General features: G+C 42.4%; 1 protein-coding gene across 2 annotated transcripts in view; it reads left to right on the top strand.

The window, feature by feature from the left end:
* Positions 1–20445, top strand: part of LOC111138564 (CDK5 regulatory subunit associated protein 1 like 1) — a 653240-nt gene that overhangs the window by 526099 nt on the left and 106696 nt on the right. For both annotated transcript variants that reach the window (XM_022490583.1, XM_022490584.1), the window contains exon 12: positions 954–1016. In XM_022490583.1, the coding sequence (XP_022346291.1) occupies positions 954–1016 (63 nt within the window). The remainder of the gene's footprint in view (positions 1–953; positions 1017–20445) is intronic.

The raw sequence follows: 20445 nt of genomic DNA, 5'->3' as shown, positions 1-20445 counted from the left end.
GAAGTTGGAAAAAGTCAGTTTTGGGACAGTGTATACAGAACGGTCCCCTTTCTTTGAAAGTAATAATTGTATGTGAAAATACATGCACGGAAGATCTAGAACCACACGCAGGATTTCCCGTGGTGGTTCTGATGAGTGGACAGGTCTCAGTATGAGAAAACAAGCTGCTTCTTCCTGTCGACCAGAAGAGAACCCCACCGCCCCCCTCCCCCTGTCACAGACACTGGGGAGCAGGAGGTAGAGACGGTCCTCAGGTAGTGCGTTCAGCTGGAAAAAACCATCTCATTAGCAGGAAAAGAGGCTTCTCTTTTCATCACCAACTATGAGGCTTATGTCATCATTATAGATATGCCCGTCTAAGTCAGGTGAATTCGTTTATTCCTTAAGCTAATAGCTTCGAGTGCTGCGTGTGAGACACCACACAAGGCACTTGTGAGACACCACACAAGGCACTTGGGCTACACGGCAGGACAGAACAAAGGCAGTCTCAGGCAGAGGCCTGAGCTGTGACTAGGAAGCCAGGGGAAGGTGTCCTGTTTCACTGGACGCACATCGGCGTCCAGGTCCGGGTAACAGCAGTTGGCATTACAGTGAAATCCAAGCGTCTCAGTTTTTCTCTTCGGTGTAGTCTCTTCTGTTTAATCTCATGTGTTTGAAAATAGAGTTTCTGATGATGATTACTGTTTCAACTCTGAAGCCACCAGGGAAAGGTCTCCTCGCTGGTCTGTGACAATGACCCACAAAGCCATCAAGTGGCTATGATTTCTGATTGCAACCCCGTATCCCGGATTGGCACTGTGGTCCCTCACTCTGCACAAGGAAGAACCTCTTAAACAATGTCTTCGTGCAGGTGGATAGGTAGACAGAGAGATACATAGACAGACATCTAGATACTTTTGCACATGTATATTTTCGTCACCTGTCAACTCACATGTTTGTGTTTTCTTCCACAGAAAAAACAAAGAACGAAAGACCTTTCCCGGGTGTTCCATTCTTACAGTCCGTACGATCACAAGGTAAGAGAAACATGTTATTCGTGTGTTGGATTCAAGTCTTTCTGAACATAGAGCACAGTTCCCGCCAGCGGATAGTGATTTTGAAGTATGCTTTCCAATTACATTTGTGTTTCCATTTTAATTTGTCAGCAGTTTATCTCTGCTAAAGAAGTCAAAAAATCTTCATTTCTGAACTAAAATAATTATATCTTATTCACATTAAAATCCAGTTACACGTTGTTCCTGAAATCTCAAAGATGAGGCAAAGACAGATTTGGGGGTGTTATTTACTTGGTTGGTTTTTTCTTTCCAAATGCTGAAGAAATGAACTTAACTTTTGAATTGGTAAAGACAGTTGACATAGGCCTTACCAACGCTTTGGCTTTCCATTGCTCCTAACAGAGTTATTTTCTCTGGATAAAATCCCAAAGAAAGAGCAGTATATAACGTAATACCTGAAATGCCTGCTTCCCGAAGTTTTGCCCCACAGAAGACCAGATAGTGCCGAGACTCCCACATATTTGTCCCCCAACTTGAAGGACCTATGGCCCATGTTGCTCCAATTGTACCCCACGCTCTTCACTCCCTGTATTTGAAGAATTCCCAGACAACTTTTTACTTGGAAGCATTTCACCATCTATTTGCATAAGAGCTCTTTAAAAACACACACGCACGCACACCTGACTGTCTTTAAAGAAAACTCTCACCACCACATCATCGTGGGGAAATATATTACAGGGTTCCCAAGGCTCCCGCACCACTTCTGCATCATGTAAAGGTTCCAGGAAATCTGTTAATTCGAGGTGATTTCAGAAGCGAACAAAAAATTTGCACACTTGAAATGCTAATATAAACTTCAGTCTTGATCTGTGAATTTACAAGGAGACATGTGGTGGGGATTTTTTAACTAGCCAAAATAAGTAGTGTGAAAACTATTTTCCTCAGTTGGGAATTACGGAGATGTCTGGATTCAGGAGGAAAAGACTGTGCCAGTTGTTCATAAAAGTTGAAAGATTTTCAGTAGCTTCTAGTGTTTCTGTAGTGACCAATTGACTTTAAGCACCAATAATTTGTGAAAGCTTGTGTTTATCCTTCGTGTGACCATGACAATCTACAGTACTAAAAATGATATCATTTCATGTTGCGTTTTTCAAGTTAAATCAGTCCCTTTGCAGAATATGGCAATTTGTTTGAAAGAGATCAGGAGAGCCAGTAATGCCTGACGGTAGAGAGAGAAGGTGCCGGCAGATAAGGAACATGCCAGCAAAGGGAAGGAGGCTGGCCGGATTCCTGATAGGAGAGTTGTAGTGTTTTAGATGAAGCCATTTAATTTAATTAACAGATATGCAGCAATGGCTAAAGTCAACATTCAGGAACAACAAAAGGCTTTGACAAATCAAAGGTCTTGCCCGACGTGTGTAAATTTTGCCCACTTCTAACATTTTTTGATTCACAGTTAAGGGAAATTCCATTATTCTTTTATTAGAACTCTTAATGGAACTTAGCCATTTGCAGCTTCTACCGGCTTCCTCTTCATATCCTTTGTGGCATTGTATCAAAGTCACCTCAGATTATTTTGGCTTCCCTTGTGAAGACTTCATTCCTCTACCAATTAGTCATTGGGCAGTGAGGAGTTGAGTATAAGTGCTAGACGGAGTTCCTTTTGATCTTTGCTTCAGGATCGGTAATAAATTATTGTAAAGAGCTGGACTGCTTGGTGAGTGATTTTTGAAGTTCCAAAGGTTTGGCCTGTTGGCATTCTACTTCATTCTGCATGTGTAGGGACGGAAAAGGGGAAAGTTTCCAGGCAGCTCCTGCCCCTTTCTCCAGCGCTCCATCCAGACACGTCTCACTGGGTCACTGTCAACCTTTCCTGCTGTTGGTCAGTGTCCACAGCGACTAGGACCACAGGGGCTGAGGAACAGACACTGCTCTCTCGGTCTTAGAATCGTCCCCCGCCCCCATAAATAAAATACAACAAGGAGGTCATGATTCAAGTTACTTTGTCATTTTAAGTACCCAATTATATTCAACAAATTAGCTTTCTAAGCAGATAGGTTTTAACATAGAATGTTTTGTAAGATGTGGTTAGAGTTGGCTTAAGCATCTCGTGCTCGGTGAGATCTCTGTAGTGATCTTCGAATTAAATATATACATGTTATAAATGAAAGCTTATATAAAATAAAATATAGGCTGTCTGTGACGTGCTTTTAAAAAAAGAATGTGGGGCGCCTGGGTGGCTCAGTGGGTTAAAGCCTCTGCCTTCGGCTCAGGTCATGATCTCAGGGTCCTAGGATAGAGCCCCGCATCGGGCTTTCTGCTCAGCAGGGAGCCTGACTCCTCCTCTCTCTTTGCCTGCCTCTCTGCCTACTTGTGATCTCTGTCCGTCAAATAAATAATTAAAATCTTTAAAAAAAAAAAAAAAGAATGCAAGGCAGAAAGTGGGTAGGATACAGTAAAATCAGACTGGCCGTGTGTCGATGATGAATGAAACTGAATGATGAGTTTATGGGGGTTCATCATGCTATTCTGAATATTTTCTTTTCTTTCTTTCTTTTTTTTTTTTTTTGTTAACATGGATGGAAATTTTCCTGGGAGTGAACGTTGTGGTATTTGTTTCCTCTCTAGCTAGATTCTTTTTATCGTTAATTTTCCCCTTGACGTAAAGTTATACCAAAGAAGGAACACTCAGCATTTCAGTGGGTTCCTTATGCTGAGTCAACTCAGAAATGCAGCTTCTGTTCTAAAGTTGGCATCATTTCCCAGGGTTTCATCCCAAATTATAGTGGGTCACTGAAATGATAGCCCGGCCTGCTAGAAACTGTTAAAACAGTGGTAATTACAAAGGATAGTCCAGCCGTTCTCTTCCCGGTGCGTCAGCTGTGTTTGCTCTTTTCTCCTCCCCAACTCCCCCAGCCCAGCCAAGATTGGTCCTGCCTGACCCCAGGCACAGGAGAGTCACCGGGTTAAACACACCAGTGGTGTTTGACTGAGGCCAGGTGTGTTTCTTGATCGTCCTTTGAAGCCACTGTTTACGTTGTAAATGGTCAGTTGGGTTTCTCTTAAATGCTGTTGCAGAAAGCAAATAAAGCGTAGAGCAAAATGTGCGCTCCAAATGAGTCTTAAGGAAATTACCTGATTTATTTTTTATACTCTAAGACAAATTTGGCTGGAGATGGGAAGAATTTCATTTTGCAGTGTTCTCTCTGGTTCCACGACCATTTAAAAAAAACAAAACAAAAAACTGTTTCCAGTTCTTGTAATACAGACTTACAGAGAATGGCTTGATGAAAAGCCAATTCCCATTTTTCTGTCCTCGTAAAAAGGAACATTGGTAAAGAGAATCCAAAGCAGCAGGTAATTCGGTTTTATTTTGTGCTCTGTATGCTGTCCTCTGTTATTTTAATAAACACATAATAAACATAGCTTGTAATTTCTGAAAACACATCATCCTAACTACGAGGAAAAGTTACAGGTCCAGAACCCTTCCATGTATCTGGAGTTGAATATTTTCTTTGGATAAGTTACGGGTAAGCAGAGTAGGGCTATAATTAGAACAGTTTTTATTAAAACTCTGCTTATTAGCATGTGCTTTCTGTCTTTGGTCCGAAAGAAGTATTGCCATGCATATAAAAGATGTCTCTCTCTCTCTCCCTCTTTATTTCCTTCCTTACCCCCCTTTTTTCTTTCTTGTTAGGTTTTTATCAGAGTTATGTGTTCGGGGGGATATCTCAGTTTATTAGCTAAACACAGATGTTTATCATCTGCTAACGTTAAAAAGCTATTATAAAATATGAAAATTGGAAGAAAAAGTACACAATTCTGTTTCAGTCTGTGGTGGTTTTTAATATCTGGAGAGTTTAGTCTCTAAACACAGTTATGCTCTGTAACTTTATATATATTCCACCATTAAAAGAGAGTCTTAAACGGGTTACTGTTACAGTTTCTATATTTTATAAACTGAACATCTCATGTTCTTGGAATGACTTATTATTTCAGAATTTTCTATATTCATGGACATAAATACATAAACACATGTGAGAGAAGAAACATTACTGTAAAGCCATGTTGGTGGAATTGGCTTTTCCTTTTTGGCTTTTTTGGGGGGGTTTTTTGGGGACTAGTGTTATTTTGAGAATTTTTCTACCAACACAGACATACATCAGCTGAGCTGTACACAAATTCCTATGTGCCCCCACAAGCAGCTGTGTATGAGTTACTGTACAAGCAGATGGGAGACCGACATCAGTGCTTTACACAGCCAGGGGCCTTCTGGGCGGGAGTCTCCACGCCTGAAACCCAGCTCAAAGCCTGCCCGCCCGCCAGCCAGGACCCAGCCTGTCCACCTCCCTGTTTAATTCTCTTCCCCCACCTCGTTACCTCTTCAAGTCCCCCATCCACGAGCAGTCCATTTTTAAAAAGAATACTTCTAACAGGCGTACATGTCTGGCTTCCCCCAAAATAATCCAGCCCAGCAGCAGCTACAAAGAGGGTGGCTATGGCTTCCAGAAGCTAGAGCTCCATTAAAAACTGGCAGCAGGCTAAAAGGAGGGCAAGGCCAAGGCCATAAAGACGCTAAGTCATCAACAAAGGAACTCAGAAGTGCCGCTACCCAGGACCACTTAATTTGGACCCAAATACCCAAAGATCCCTACCCATTTTCGGAGTCCCAGAGTAAAATAATTGGCCCTGAATTACATGAAGAGGCAGATGTTTGAGGATAGTAGAGACGTATATGGTCTATTTTTGGAAATACTGCTATTTTAAGGATAGGTATTATTTATCTTGGAAACTTAGGAATAGCTGTTTTTTTAAAGGTTGGATGAATGAAGTATTACTGTAGAACGTGGTTTAATAACAGAGAAATAGTAAGAGGGGTTGAACATAGCTGGGTAAAGGACGAAATACTGTGTGCAGGCAGAAAAAATGAGCAGAGAATCCATATTCCCCCAAATTACTTTTTTATATCATTAGATACTGTAAAAACCTCAAAGTACACAACATTTTTATCTTAAAGAGTACACTAGGCATAACTTGAGTAGAAGAATTATGACTAACTTATCAGTACAGCGCATTTTTAAGTGCGATATAAATGTACCAAAAATTCCGACTTGTATTTGCATAACCCACACTTCCTAAGGCTACCTTAAACTCTGCTATTAATACAAACACATCTGTGAATTCATGCCTCCCCGTGTGCAATGAAATATGATTTAATAAAAAATGTTTAAAAATATTGTCTGTGGCTTCATGTGGAGAGAAGCGTACAGCAAAAGTTTATTTTTAAAGTCTTGGGGGGAAAAAGTCATGGGATATGCCACCATCCTCCCTTCCCTGAGAGACTATAGTCCCTGCGGCATCGAGTTCCATAAATACATATGTCCTACCTGGGGCGAAAGGGGCAGTTTCGCGTTAGAAATCCCGTATTGATCTACATTTCTCCATCAGTCGGATTTGTCTAGTGATTTAAGATAACAGAAGTCCCTCTACCCAGCTCTCTCTGTTTGGAGAATAACGGCCATTCGACTCAGTCCCAAGGCAGCCGCAGTATGGTCAAGCCGTCATCATCCCCTGCGCTGCGAGGAACATGTCCCAACAGAGCGGTTTGAGTGGTTCCTCCCGAGGGGAGATGGGAATTTGGATCCCGGCCTGCTGGCCCTGTTGAGCTTCGAGCTATCTGCTGTCTGGAAATAGCACATTCGGTTTTTAACGGATGCGGCACTTTACCATAGCCAGATCTGCACGGCGCGCGCGGGCAGAGAGACAAGTTATTGACTCGGCGTGTTGACGCCACGCTTCGCACAGCTTGTCCAAAGCCTTTTGTGCACTTCACTCTCTTCTCCATCTTTGGCAAAGACCAAAAAATGTTTAAAAAGGGGATGTTGCTGGGGCGCCTGAATGGCTCAGCGGGTCAAAGCCTCTGCCTTCGGCTCAGGTCATGATCCCAGGGTCCTGGGATCGAGTCCCGCATCGGGCTCTCTGCTCAGCGTCCGGGAGCCTGCTTCCCCTTCTCTGTCTGCCCTCCTCTCTGCCTACTTGTGATCTCTGTCTGTCAAATAAATAAATAAAATCTTTTTTAAAAGAGGGGAGGGAGATGTTGCTAAGGATCAGGAACGACTGGATAAATGCCCAGTTGGTCGAGTTGCTTACTGTTGTAGAGCCGGGAGGCATGGGGAGGTGAGTACTTCAGGAAAGAGTAAACCCCCGTTCACATCCCGTGATCTCTACCCTAAAGCCGAACGACGAACTCAGCCTCAAAGCAAAGCGTGTCACTAAAGCACATCCCGCTATACATCTGCGCTCCCGTTGGTTAAAATGTCTTCCCTCTCAAGGGGATCCTAGAGCCATTAGCGAGGTGCAGACGTGGTTCAGCGGGGTTTTCCTTCAGCAGTAAATGCGTCTGGCTACCCTTCTGCTTCCTGATCTGTGCCAGCCTGACCCAAAGGCGTCGTCTTCATATTTAACCCTCCCCAGCGAGTGATTCCAGTGGTCTAACTCAACAGCTTTCCTTGAGCATCGCTTTGCCACTCTATCTCTGTATTTTTCTCTTTTCCTTCTAAAATGACATTGATCTAAAACCCGAACATTTTTTTTACACGTTAGTTTATGATGTGACCGGAACTGCAAGGATGGGGGACACGGAAGGAGGCGAAAAGGGCAGACATAGATCCTGGCCTGGTGGATGCCAGCTTCCTGCTTTGCCAGTCACCCTGAGGACTGACAAAGAGAATGGAATCTGAGGGGACCTTTTAGTATTGTTGTTGTTACTATTATTATTCAGGTATACAGTGCACACCATGTAACTGGCACTATCCCCAAAGCTTTACAGACCTGCAGAAGTCCTTTACTCTTCATACCGACCCTATAAGGTGAGGACTCGGGTTATCCCCTATTTTACAGGTGAGGAGACAGACCCGGGAGATCCCCTGACTGCTCAGGGTCACAGAGCCCATAAGTTACAGAGCAGTCAGGCTCCAGAGTCCAGGCTCATCACCCTGGTACCAGGAGTAGCTAAAGAGTCACCGTGTAAGATGCTCTAATAAAAGGTGGACTGACCCTTAAGGTCATGGTCAAAGTGACCCTTCTTTCCCTGCCTCTCCCCTCCCCGCCCCCCGCCACTTCAGAGTCAAATTCTAGGTAGGTGAGCTCTAGGAAGAAAGAAGTGTGAGAGGGAATGAAAGGGACCGAAGTCAGAAGCAGGGGAAGAGCATCGAGGAGTCCGTGGACTGAGCTGCTGGTGAAGCAGACAGTAAAGCAGCCAGGCCGGATCCTGAAAACCACCACCCTGACCCCCAGTGGCCGGGGCCCAGCTGGCTGATTCTCCATCAGCCTGGGGCCGAGATGTGTTGAGTAAAGCCGACGTCAGGGCGAGTATGACCAGAGACCAACAGATCAGGCTGGCCCCGCGCTCTGTTCCCCGTCTTGCCTTCCCGCACTCCTGCCTGCCTTCTTCAGGACCAACAGGGTAGGAGGTGTCCGAGCCAGAGAAATAGGGTAAGGCAGAGTCTGAACCACTGAGAAAGGTTGAGGAGAAAGTCATCTGAAGCCATGACACGTCGGCATGGGAAAACAGTAGCAGAGCAGCTTAGAAGCAGGTAGGGTGACGTCCTGGGCCACTTACCCGGACCCCAGCTGGCACTGTGACTTCCTTTTATGGGAAGGCGGGGTCATGATGCAGAAATTGGGAAGTTTCCTGCATCTGGGGTTAAGAACGTCGTAGTTAGTAGATACTCTCTCCTCTCCACCTCTCCACCCAAGCACTCTCAGAAATCTTAGTAATAGGGGAAGAAGCAAAGTTCGTATTGAAATCCTTTGCCAACATGCACTACATGAAAGTATTGGTAAAAAATAATCAAAAGAACATTTACATAGATATGGGAGTTACTGTGTTTTCAAATTATTTCTCAAACCTGAAGGAGTCTCCTTTCTTCCTGCCATCGCTTGCGTACCGTCTCTACGAAATTCACCAGCACAGGGCGGAAGTGAGCCAAGGGCAGGGAGAGGAACAGCATTGTACCAGGAGCTGAAGGTGCCCTACAGCCACCCCTGGGCTTGCCCTACACTGTTCCACCAGTCACCCTGCCTGTCCTCCGTCATCAGTCTCTGCACCCTGTCCCAACCCTGACTGTGTCTCATCACCACTGTGTACGACCGCTTACCAGCCTTTCCCACTACCACTGGGACAACACAGGTGTCTGGCATAGTAGCCAGTCGGTATGCCAGGGTTGCCAGAATTAGCAAATAAAACACAGCACACCCAGTTAAATTCAAATTTCAGCTAAACGGTGAGCATTTTTTTTTTAAGATTTTATTTATTCATTTGACAGAGAGAGAGAGATCACAAGTAAGCAGAGCAGCAGGCAGAGAGAGAGAGGAGGAAGCAGGCTCCCTGCCTACCAGAGAGCCCGATGCGGGACTCGATCCCAGGACCCCGAGATCATGACCTGAGCTGAAGGCAGAGGCTTAACCCACTGAGCCACCCAGGTGCCCCAGTGAGCATTTTTTTATATGAATTAAGCCCCACACAATAGTAGGACGTAGATATACTGAAAATTCATTCATTCATCTAAAATTAATATGCACCTTGGTGTGCTCTTTTTATCTGGCAACCCAGGCAGCACAGGTATGACATAGTTCACTTTGGCAAATTGAGACAGGAAGATGAAAAGTAAAGAAAATCCCAAAATGGAATGAAATTTTTTTAAAAAAATGATTTTAAAACCTCCCCTGCATTTGGTGCTAAGGATGTAAGAATATTTGCCCCTACTCCTCATCCCATCCTTATTTGTATGCCATGCCTGGCCTCCTCTCAAAGACTGACACCTATGACAGATATTTTTAATTAAGAAGATAGAACTAGGACGCCTGGGTGGCTCAGTCTGTTCAGCGTCTGCCTTCCGCTCAGGTCATGATCCCAGGTTCTGAGACTGAGCCCTGCATTGGGCTCCTTGCTCAGTGGGGATCCTGTTTCTCCCTCTTCCTCTGCTCCTCCTCCATGCTTATTTTCTCTTTCTCTCGCTCTCCTCCAAATAAATAAAGTCTTAAAAAGAAAAAAAAGAAAGAAAAAAAAAAAAAAAAAGATAGAACCTGCCAGAAGGGAGGTGGGTGGGAGGATGGGGACTAAGGAGGGTATTTTGTAATGAGCAATGGTGATGTTGGCAAGTGTTGAGTCACTATATTGTACACCTGAAGCTAGTATTACACTGTATATTAACTAACTAGGATTTAAATACACACTTAAATAGAAAAAGAAGATAAGGGATGCGTGGGTGGCTCAATTGTTAAGTATCTGCTTTCGGCTCAGGTCATGATCCCAGGGTTCTGGGATCTAGTCCCACATCAGGCTCCTTGCTCAGTGGGAAGCCTGCTTCTCTCTCTCCCTCCTCACTGCTTGTGTTCCCTCTCTTGCTGTGTCTCTATGAAATAAATAAATAAAATCTTAAAAAGAAGAAAAAACAACTTACTCATTTGACCTTAGTTCTCTAAAATCTTATAACAGCATTTTACCCTGGGAAATCTGTCTGGGAAATTGCTTGGAAGACACAAACAGAAGTTAAATTAAAACATACCCATACCTGATTTTCAAGGAATAAGAATTTTCATTTCCCCCCTGAAAATCACACTTTGTTTCTCCGAAGTATATTTTATCATAAAGCATAATTAATGACTTCTTCGTAGCTGAAGTTATTTCTGTTGAGATGTACGGAGAAACATTAGTGCTGGTGATGCTCGTAGCAAGTAACGTAGCAGTCACTAGAGGAAGGAGGAAGCTCTTTCTGCTTTTCTTTTCTCTCTCTCTCTCTCTTTTTAGCTCTACTGCTCAAGTTTTAAGACTGTCCAGAGTCCTGTGATTGGTGGGCTGCGGGTTGATGCTGTTTGCGGAATGGGCTCCCCAGGTCTGGCCTGTGTCTTCCTCAGCACATCATTAACAGTGGCTGAAAGGCCTCGGTCTGTACACCCCTCTCATATGATTACCAACCTGCGATACAGAGTCAGACTTGCACGATTTCCAGAATTCTTTGGCCAAAAACAGTGAAATGCAAGTATTTCCACAGGCCAATAATTCACTTTCTCACGGGTTTTTGTGCAACATTAAGAAGACGGGATTACAGTTAGCATCTGTGGTGTTTTTCTCGTGTATACATTAACACTCTAATCTTGAAATTGGAAAACTGGAATTTTAGCATCTGGGGGAAAAAAAAGTTAACTAGCTTCTTCTAATGACTGCTAATATTTTCCATTATTCAACACTACCTTGGGGTGCCTTTCAGAATTCCGGAGATATTTTAAAGGCACACGTGTCAAATAAAAATGAGAGAGTTCTAAAAACTCAAGTTCTTTTTAATTTAGCTCCGTTAATGTATGGAACACACATGGGTAAGAAAGGAGACTATCCATTTTTAATTACCATAAAGTATAATAATCCAGCTACTGTGCATAAAGCAGATCTCTAATTCCGTTTAAGATTTTTTTCTTTTGAGGGGGATGATTTTAAAGCTGCTTGTTTGTCTTCACCCCTCACTATTTCTTATCAACACTTTCTTTTTCTGATCTAATTTAAAATTTTAAGTTGCCGCGGGTTAAGGTTTCATTTGATCTTTTCCACCACCCCATCCTCCCAGGCCTTTTTCACACTCTCCTGTTTTCAGTTGTCTCTAGGTACAGGCTGATTACCTTCCCCTGTCCATCCTTGGCATTCATATTTTCTTACCATTCCACTTTTGCATTTCTCCACTGTTTCTTAGATATTCTTGCCTTTTGCCCTCCATAATGTGTCTCCTTGGGGTCTTGATGCGGGGTCTTGCGTCCTGGGACTTCCCTTCCACCGGAGCTACTCACTGACGGCTGGACACAGCGGTCCACCCTCCGATTATACAGTCTTAACCGTAGAGCTGGGAACGCCGTTAGAGTTCCTGCGATCCTACCTCACCCCCATTCTATCTCCACTGCGTAGGTGAGAACAGGTTCCTTTGTCCTGTTGAATTTATTCTTCCGAATTCAGTTTAATTTCCCCTTCTCGGATGCCCCAGGAAAATTGATCTCACGCTACCACTCTGACGCACGTATGCCTTTATTACTTGACTTGTGCTCTGAGAATTCAGCTCCATCCAATAAATGTGGGTTTTTCCCTGGAGGACAGGCACAGTGACGGGGCTAAGATGCTCATAATCCAGCGGGGCAGTAGAGGGAGATGACAGCAAATACTGCATTTTCTTACTTTGCTCTGTTACATATTATTATTGGCCTAACTGTTCCACTCTGCTGCACTGTGGATGTCTGCAGGACGGAGATCACATCTTGCTTTTATTTCCCCCTTTCAAGGAAAGACCCTGAATTCCGGATCAGAATTTAATGTGTTGTATATATGAAGTGTATTTTACTTTTCTTTTGATCTGCCTACCATAACTATACAAAAGCACTTACCCATCATCCCAAGGATACAGGGTTAAAACCCAGTTTCTTAATTCCCGGTTTGAGGCTCTGCCCGTGTCACTACATAGTTGGAATGTTCCAGGAGTAACGGCCACAGCTGTGGGCGAGGGTACTAAGTTTGTTCTCCGTTTTTGATTATAAAGTCAGTAACAGAACGCTTACTACGGTATCAAAGAAAGGCTCCTCCTCACCGTTACAGACCCTTGTTCACTTCTCCAGAAGCAACCACGGTTTCTGGTTTTATGTGTTTATTTCTAGGGTTATTTTTACCTACGTAAGCACATACCTATCTGTGTTTTATATAGACACTTGCTTTTTTATTCAAATATTAACATAGATACAAATTCTTACATTTCCTCTTTCATACGATTGCACGTCTTGGAAATGATTTCAACCAGCACATAAAGAACTGCCTCATCCCTTTTTGAAAAAGTAAATGGATGTATTCTGTACCAGGTGTTGGCCATATCTAGCTAGACTCGTACTGATGGGTCTTCGGGTAGCTTATGATCTTCTAATCTTACAGATAGTGCTGTGGTGTATAATCTCATGAACGTGTCCTTTCATGTCTGTGTAAATATCAACCATATGATGAATTTCTAGAAGTAGAATGACTCTATCATAGGTGAGTGCGTTTTAAATCATAAGGATAGCAGGTTACCCCCCAATGAGATGTTCCAAAGTACATTCCCACCCTCAAGGTAAAACAGTGTTTCCTCACACCCTCTCCTACATGCTGTGTCAACTAACTTTTAAAATCTTCTCCTCTTAGTCACAAAGAATAATTTGGTCTTTAATTTACATTGCTATCTCGACCTTGCCCTGCTGTGTGACCTTGCCAAGATACTTAAGTTTTTTTTTACCTCTGTTTCCTCCATAAAATGAGAATAATACTGTATTTCATAGACTCTGAAACACTATTAATTATAAGTCTTGCCCTTAATTTATATAATACTGAGGAAGGAAAGCAGCATTGCTCATTATAATGTCGAGACACCATCTTAGAAGACACCATTTCATTTAGAAGACACTTCTCAAACCAAGAGGTGCAAAAATGTCAAGAAATACACATTTTAGAATTAGTGAAATTTGCTAGTATCTGCTTTATAGGACCATCATAAGGGTGAAGTGGAAGGCTTCTGGAAGAGTACCCAGTGCATAGTAAGTGCTCAATGAATTCTTGTTCTTTTAGTAAAATTATAGTTATTATTATTATTGTTAGGGTCCGTGATCAAAGAACGAGACTGATTAGAGCAAAAATCAAACAAAGCTTTATTTCACGCCAAGCATCAAAAAATCAAACTGACCGGTCAGGGCTGTCTCTTACGAAAAGGTGACGACGATGACCCCGGCAAGTCCGCTCCCAACGTGGCTGCTCTGGACAAGGCCTTTCTGTAGATGAGGCCACTCTGGACGAGGCCACTCCCAGGACGAGGCCGCAGCTGATGAGGTCGCTCCTCAGACAGGGCTGCTCCCCGGAAAGGCTGCTCCCCGGACAAGGGCTGCTCCGGCGAGGCCACTCCTCGGACAAGGCTGCTCACAAAAAGAGGCCACTCTGGAGGAAGCCTCTTTCCTGACGATGCTGCCTCCCACAGGGCTGCTCACCGAGGAAGCCTCTTTCCAGACGAAGCCACTCCCCGGAATGGCGCAGCTCCAGCGAGGCTGCGGCTCAGGGTATCAAGGCCGCTCCTGGCAGCGAGGCCGTTCGCAGCAAGGTTGCTGGCGTCTAGGCCGTTCCCCGCTGTGTGTCAGCGGGGCCGCTGGCGTCGGGACCACTGGCGGCTCGGCTGCTGCTGGCATGCTGGGACAGCTGGCGTCGGGACTGATGGTGGCTCCGCTGCAGGTGGCTCCGCTGCTCCCCACGGCGCCGCTGCTGAAGCCGCGGTGTGGGCGGGGCTGGGGGCGTCGGAGCTGCCAGCGGCTCGTCTAGCTCTGACAAGAGCTGTCACACTCTCACAGCTCTTACAAGAGCTGTTACAGCTCCTACAAGAGCTGTTACAGCTCCTACAGCTCTTAACGAGAGCTGCGACAGCTCCTATAGCTCTTACAAGAGCTGTCACAGCTCTCTTTCTTCTGCTCCCGCCGACTCTCCTTCTTCTGCTCCCGCCGACTCTTCTGCTGCTGCTTCTTCCTTCTTCTTCTTCTGACAGCTCTCCTTCTTCTTTTTCCCCGCCAGCCTCGCAGACCAACCTTTATGGGGGTGGTTGAGCCCCGCCCCTACACAGGTAGCCAATTGAATCCTAATTCACCCAGTGGATATACCCACGCCACACCGATTGGACGTCTTCACCCGGCCTGCCCCGCCCCTACTTCCGGGGTCCACAAGCTAGTTCCTCTGGGAGGGGCAGGCCCTTACATTATATGTATAATATATCATACATTATGTATATAGTATATATATGCTGCTATTATATATATTATATATATGTATATTATATATATATATAGTCGAGCTGTGAAAGGCAGCTCGACTTCAGGCTTGCTTCTGCATATATAATATAACATATATATAATATATATATAAAATATATATTATAGTAGCTATGTATTATAGTTATTAAAACATCAGCACCAATACTAGCACCCAGCACATAAGACATTCTCAGTAGATGGCCCTGTTATCATTATTGTTATTAATGCAAATTTATACTTATTAGAATACAAGCAGGGATTTTGTCTTTTTTTTTAATTATTTTTATTGACATATAATGTATTATTTGCCTCATGGGTACAGGTCTGTGAATCATCAGGCTAACATAATTCACAGTACTCACCATAGCACATACCCTCCCCAGTGTCCATCACCCAGCCACCCCATCCCTCCCCCACCCCAGGAACCCGCAGTTTGTTTCCTGAGATTAAGAGTCTCTTACAGTTTGTGTCCCTCCTAATCCCATCTTGTTTCATTTTTTTCCTTCCCTACCCCCCATGACGTCCCGCCCTGCCTCTCAAATTCCTCATATCAGAGAGATCGTATGACAATTTTCTTTCTCTGATTGATTTATTTTGCTCAGCATAATACCCTCTAGTGCCATCCACGTTGTTGCAAATGGCAGATTTCATTTCTTTTGATGGCTGCATAGTATTCCATTGTGTGTGTATACATATGTGTGTGTGCATGTTTATTTATATATTACATCTTCTTTATCCATTCATTTGTTGATGGATGTTGATGGATGTTGATGGATGAATGGACATCTAGGCTCTTTCCATATTGTGGCTATTGTGGCCATTGCTGCTACAAACATTTGGGTGCATGTGCCCCTTTGGATCACTACATTTGTATCTTGGGGTAAATACCCAGTAGTGTGATTGCTGGGTCGTGGGGTAGCTCTATTTTCAACTACTTGAGGAACCTTCATACTGTTTTCCAGAGTGAATGCACCAGCTTGCATTCCCACCAACAGTGTAGGAGGGTTCCCCTTTCTCTACATCCTCGCCAACACCTGTAGTTTCTGACTTGTTAATTTTAACCATTGTGGTTTTGATTTATATTTCCCTGATGCTGAGTGATGCTGAGCACTTTTTCCTATGTCTGTTGGCTACCTGGATGTCTTCTTTGCAGAAATGTCTGTTCATGTCTTCTGCCTATTTCTTGATTGGATTATTTGTTCTTTGGGTGTTGCGATTGGTTAAGTTATTTATAGATTTTTGGATACTATCCCTTTAACTGATATGTCATTTATGAATATCTTCTCCCATTCTGTCAGTTGTCTTTTGGATTTGTTGACTCTTTCCTTTGCTGTGCAAAAGATTTTGATCTTGATGAAGTCCCAGTAGTTCATTTTTGCCCTCGCTGCCCTTGCCTTTGGCGATGTTTCTGGGAAGAATTTGCTATGGCTGAGGTCAAAGAGGTTGCTGCCTGTGTCCTCCTCAAGGATTTTGATGGATTCCTGTCTCACATTGAGATCTTTCATCTATTTGGCGTCTACTTATGTGTCTGGTGTAAGGATATGGTCCAGTTTCATTTTTCTGTGTGTGGCTGTCCAATTTCCCCAACACCATTTGTTGAAGAGACTGTATTTCTTCCATTGGACATTCTTTCCTGCTTTGTCCAAGATTAGTTAACCATAGAGTTGAGGGTCTATTTCTGGGCTCTCTATTCTGTTCCATTGATCTGTGTGTCTGTTTTTAAGCCAGTACTATACTGTCTTGAAGATTACACCTTTGTAATAGAGCTTGAAGTCTGGAATTGTGATGCCATCAACTTTGGCTTTCTTTTTCAACATTCCTCTGGCTATTCGGGGTCTTTTCTGCTTCCATATAAATTTTAGGATTATTTGTTCCATTTCTTTGAAAAATATTGATGGTATTTTGATAGGGATTGCATTCAATGTGTAGATTGTTTTAGGTAGCATCAACATTTTCACACTATTTGTTCTTCCAACCCATGAGCATGGAATGTTTTTCCATTTCTTTGTGTCTTCCTCAATTTCTTTCATGAGTACTTTATAGTTTTCTTAGTACAGATTCTATGCCTCTTTGGTTAGGTTTATTCCTAGGTATTCTATGGTTTTGTGTGCAATTGTAAATGAGATTGAGTCCTTAATTTCTCTTTCTTCTATCTTGGCTGTTGGTGTATAGAAATGCAACTGATTTCTCTGCATTGATTTTATATCCTGACACTTTACTGAATTCCTGTATGAGTTCTAGCAGTTTTAGAATGGAGTCTTTTGGGTTTTCCACATAAAGTATCATATCATCTGCAAAGAGTAAGAGTTTGACTTCTTCTTTGCCAATTCGGATGCCTTTTATTTCTTTTTGTTGCCTGATTGCTGAGGTTAGGACTTCTAGTCCTATGTTGCATAGCAGTGGTGATAGTGGACATCCCTGCCGTGTTTCTGACCTTACAGTAAAAGCTCTCAGTTTTTCCCTATTGAGAATGATATTCGCTGTGGGTTTTTCATACATGGTTTTTATGATACTGAGGTATGTACACTCTATCCCTACACACTTTGAAGGGTTTTGATCAAGAAAGGATGCTGTCCTTTGTCAAATGCTTTTTCAGCATCTATTGAGAGTATCAAATGGTTCTTGTTCTTTCTTTTATTAGTGTATTTTATCACATTGATTGATTTGAGGATGTTAAACCAACCTTGCAGCTCAGGAATAAATCCCACTTGGTCATGGTGAAAAATCCATTTAATGTACTGTTGGATCCTACAGGTTAGTATTTTGGTGAGAATTTTTTACATCTGTGTTCATCAAGGATATTGGTCTGTAATTCTTTTTGATGGGGTCTTTGTCTGGTTTGGGGATCAAGGTAATACTGGCCTCAGAAAATGAATTTGGAAGTTTTCTTCCATTTCTATTTTTTGGAACAGTTTCAGGAAAAAGATACTAATTCTTCGTTAAATGTTTTGTAGAATTTCCTTGGGAAGCCGACCGGTCCTGGGCTCTTGTTTTTTGTGCAATTTTTGATGACAGCTTCAATCTCCTTACTGGTTATGGGTCTGTTCAGGTTTTCTATTTCTTCCTGGTTCAGTATTGGTAGTTTATATGTCTCTAGGAATGCATCCATTTCTTTCAGATTGTCAAATTTGCTGGCGTATAGTTGCTCATAATATGTTTTTGTAATTTTTTGTATTTCTTTGGTGTTGGTTGTGATCTCTCCTCTTTCATTCATGATTTTATTTATTTGGGTCCTTTCTCTTTTCCTTTTGATACATCTGGCCAGGGGTTTATCAATCTTATTGTTTCAAAGAACCAGCTCCTAGTTTCATTGATTTGTTCTACTATTCTTTTGGTTTCTATTTCACTGATTTCTGCTCTGATCTTTATTATTCCTCTTCTCCTATTGAGTTTAGGCTTTCTTTGCTGTTCTTTCTCCAGCTCCTTTAGGTGTAGGGTTAGGTTGTATACTTGAGGCCTTTTTTGTTTCTTCCGAAATGCTTGTATCACTATATACTTTCCTCTCAGGACCGCCATTGCTATGTCCCAAAGCTTTTGAACAGTTATGTTTTTATTTCCATTTGTTTCCATGAATTTTTTCAATTCTTTAATTTCCTGATTGACCCATTCATTCTTTAGTAGAATGCTCTTAACCTCCATGTATTTGAGTTCATTCCAACTTTCCCCTTGTGATTGAGTTCTAGCTTCAGAGCATTATAGTCTGAAAATATGCAGGGAATGATCCCAATCTTTTGGACCAGTTGAGACCTGATTTGTGACCCAGGATCTGATTAATTCTGGAGAATGTTCCATGTGCACTTGAGAAAAATATGTATTCTTTTGCTTTGGGATGGAATGTTCTGAATATATCTGTGATGTCCATCTGGTCCAGTGTGTCATTTAAGGCCTTTATTTCCTTGTTCATCTTTTGCTTAGATGATCTGTGCATTCCAGTGAGGGGGATGTTAAAGTCCCATACTATTATTGTATTATTGTCTGTGTGTTTCTTTGATTTTACTATTAATTGGTTTATGTAATTGGCTATTCCCATGTTAGGGGCATAGATATTTATAATTGTTAGAACTTCTCTTGCACAGACCATTTAAGTATGATATAATGTCCTTCCTCATGTCTTATTAGAGTTTTTGGCTTAAAATCTAATTTATTTGGTATAAGGATTCCCACCCCAGCTTTCTTTTGATGTCCACTGGCATGGTAAATTGTTTTCCACCCCCTCACTTTAAATCTGGAGGTGTCTTTGGGTCTAAAATGAGTTTCTTGCAGACAGCATATCGATGGGTCTTATTTTTTTATCCATTCTGATACCCTGTGTTTTTTGAGTGGGTTATTTAGCCCATTTACATTCAGGGTAACTACTGAAAGATAAGAATTTAAGAATTCAGTGCCATTGTATTGCCTGTAAGGTGACTATTACTGTATATTTTCTCTGATCCTTTCTGGTCTATTACTTTTAGGCTCTCTCTTTGCTTAGAGGACCCCCTTTCAGTATTTCCTGTAGGGCTGGTTTGGTGTTTGCAAATTCTTTTAATTTTTGTGTGTCTTGGAAGCTTTTTATCTCTCCTTCTATTTTCAATGGTAGCCTAGCTGGATATAGTATTCTTGGCTGCATATTTTTCTCTTCTAGTGCTCTGAATATATCATGCCAGTCCTTTCTGGCCTGCCAGGTCTCTGGATAAGTCTGCTGCCAATCTACTATTTCTACCATTGTATGTTACCTCTTGTCCTGAGCTGCTTTCAGGATTTTCTCTTTGTCACTGAGACTTGGAAGTTTTAATATTAGATGATGGGTTGTTGACCTATTTTTATTGATTTTGAGGGGAATTCTCTGTGCCTCCTGGATTTTGATGCTTGTTCCCTTTGCCATATTAGGGAAATTCTCTACTATAATTTGCTCCAATATACCTTCTGCCCCCCCTTTCTTCTTCTTCTGGGATCCCAATTATTCTAATATTGTTTTGTCTTATGGTATCACTTATCTCTCGAATCATCCCCTCATGGTCCAGTAGTGTTTGTCTCTTTTTCTCAGCTTCTTTATTCTTCATCATGTGGTCTTCTATATCACTAATTGTCTCTTCTGCCTCATTTATCCTAGCAGATAGAAGATAGAAGATAGCAGATAGAAGAGCCTCCATTTTTTATTGCACCTCATTAATAGCTTTTTTATTTCAACTTGGTTAGATTTTAGTTCTCTTATTTCTCCAGAAAGGGATTCCATGCCTTCTTCGAGCCCAGCTAGCTCCTTGATGATCGTCATTCTGAACTCTAGTTCTGACATATTACCAGTGTCAGTATTGATTAGGTCCCTAGGCATTGGTACTGCCTCTTGTTTTTGTTTTTGTTTGTTTGATTTTTGGTTTTTTTGTGGTGATTTTTTCCACTTTGTCATTTTATCCAGTTAAGAATATATGAATGAGAGAAGAAAATACTAAAAGGGTGGTAATGACCCCAGAAAAATATATGTTACCCAAATCAGAAGACACCTGAAATGGGGGGGGGAAGAAAGGAGCGAAAATTTAAGAAATTAAAAAAATATTTATACACACACACACACACACACACACACACACACAAACACACACACACACACACACATATATATATATGT

This window comes from Enhydra lutris, unplaced genomic scaffold, assembly GCF_002288905.1.
Source record: "Enhydra lutris kenyoni isolate GAN:26980312 unplaced genomic scaffold, ASM228890v2 scaffoldscaffold93, whole genome shotgun sequence".
Lineage (NCBI taxonomy): Eukaryota > Metazoa > Chordata > Mammalia > Carnivora > Mustelidae > Enhydra > Enhydra lutris.
The sequence above is the reverse complement of the archived record's forward strand: the minus strand, read 5'-3'. Positions and strand labels throughout refer to the sequence as shown.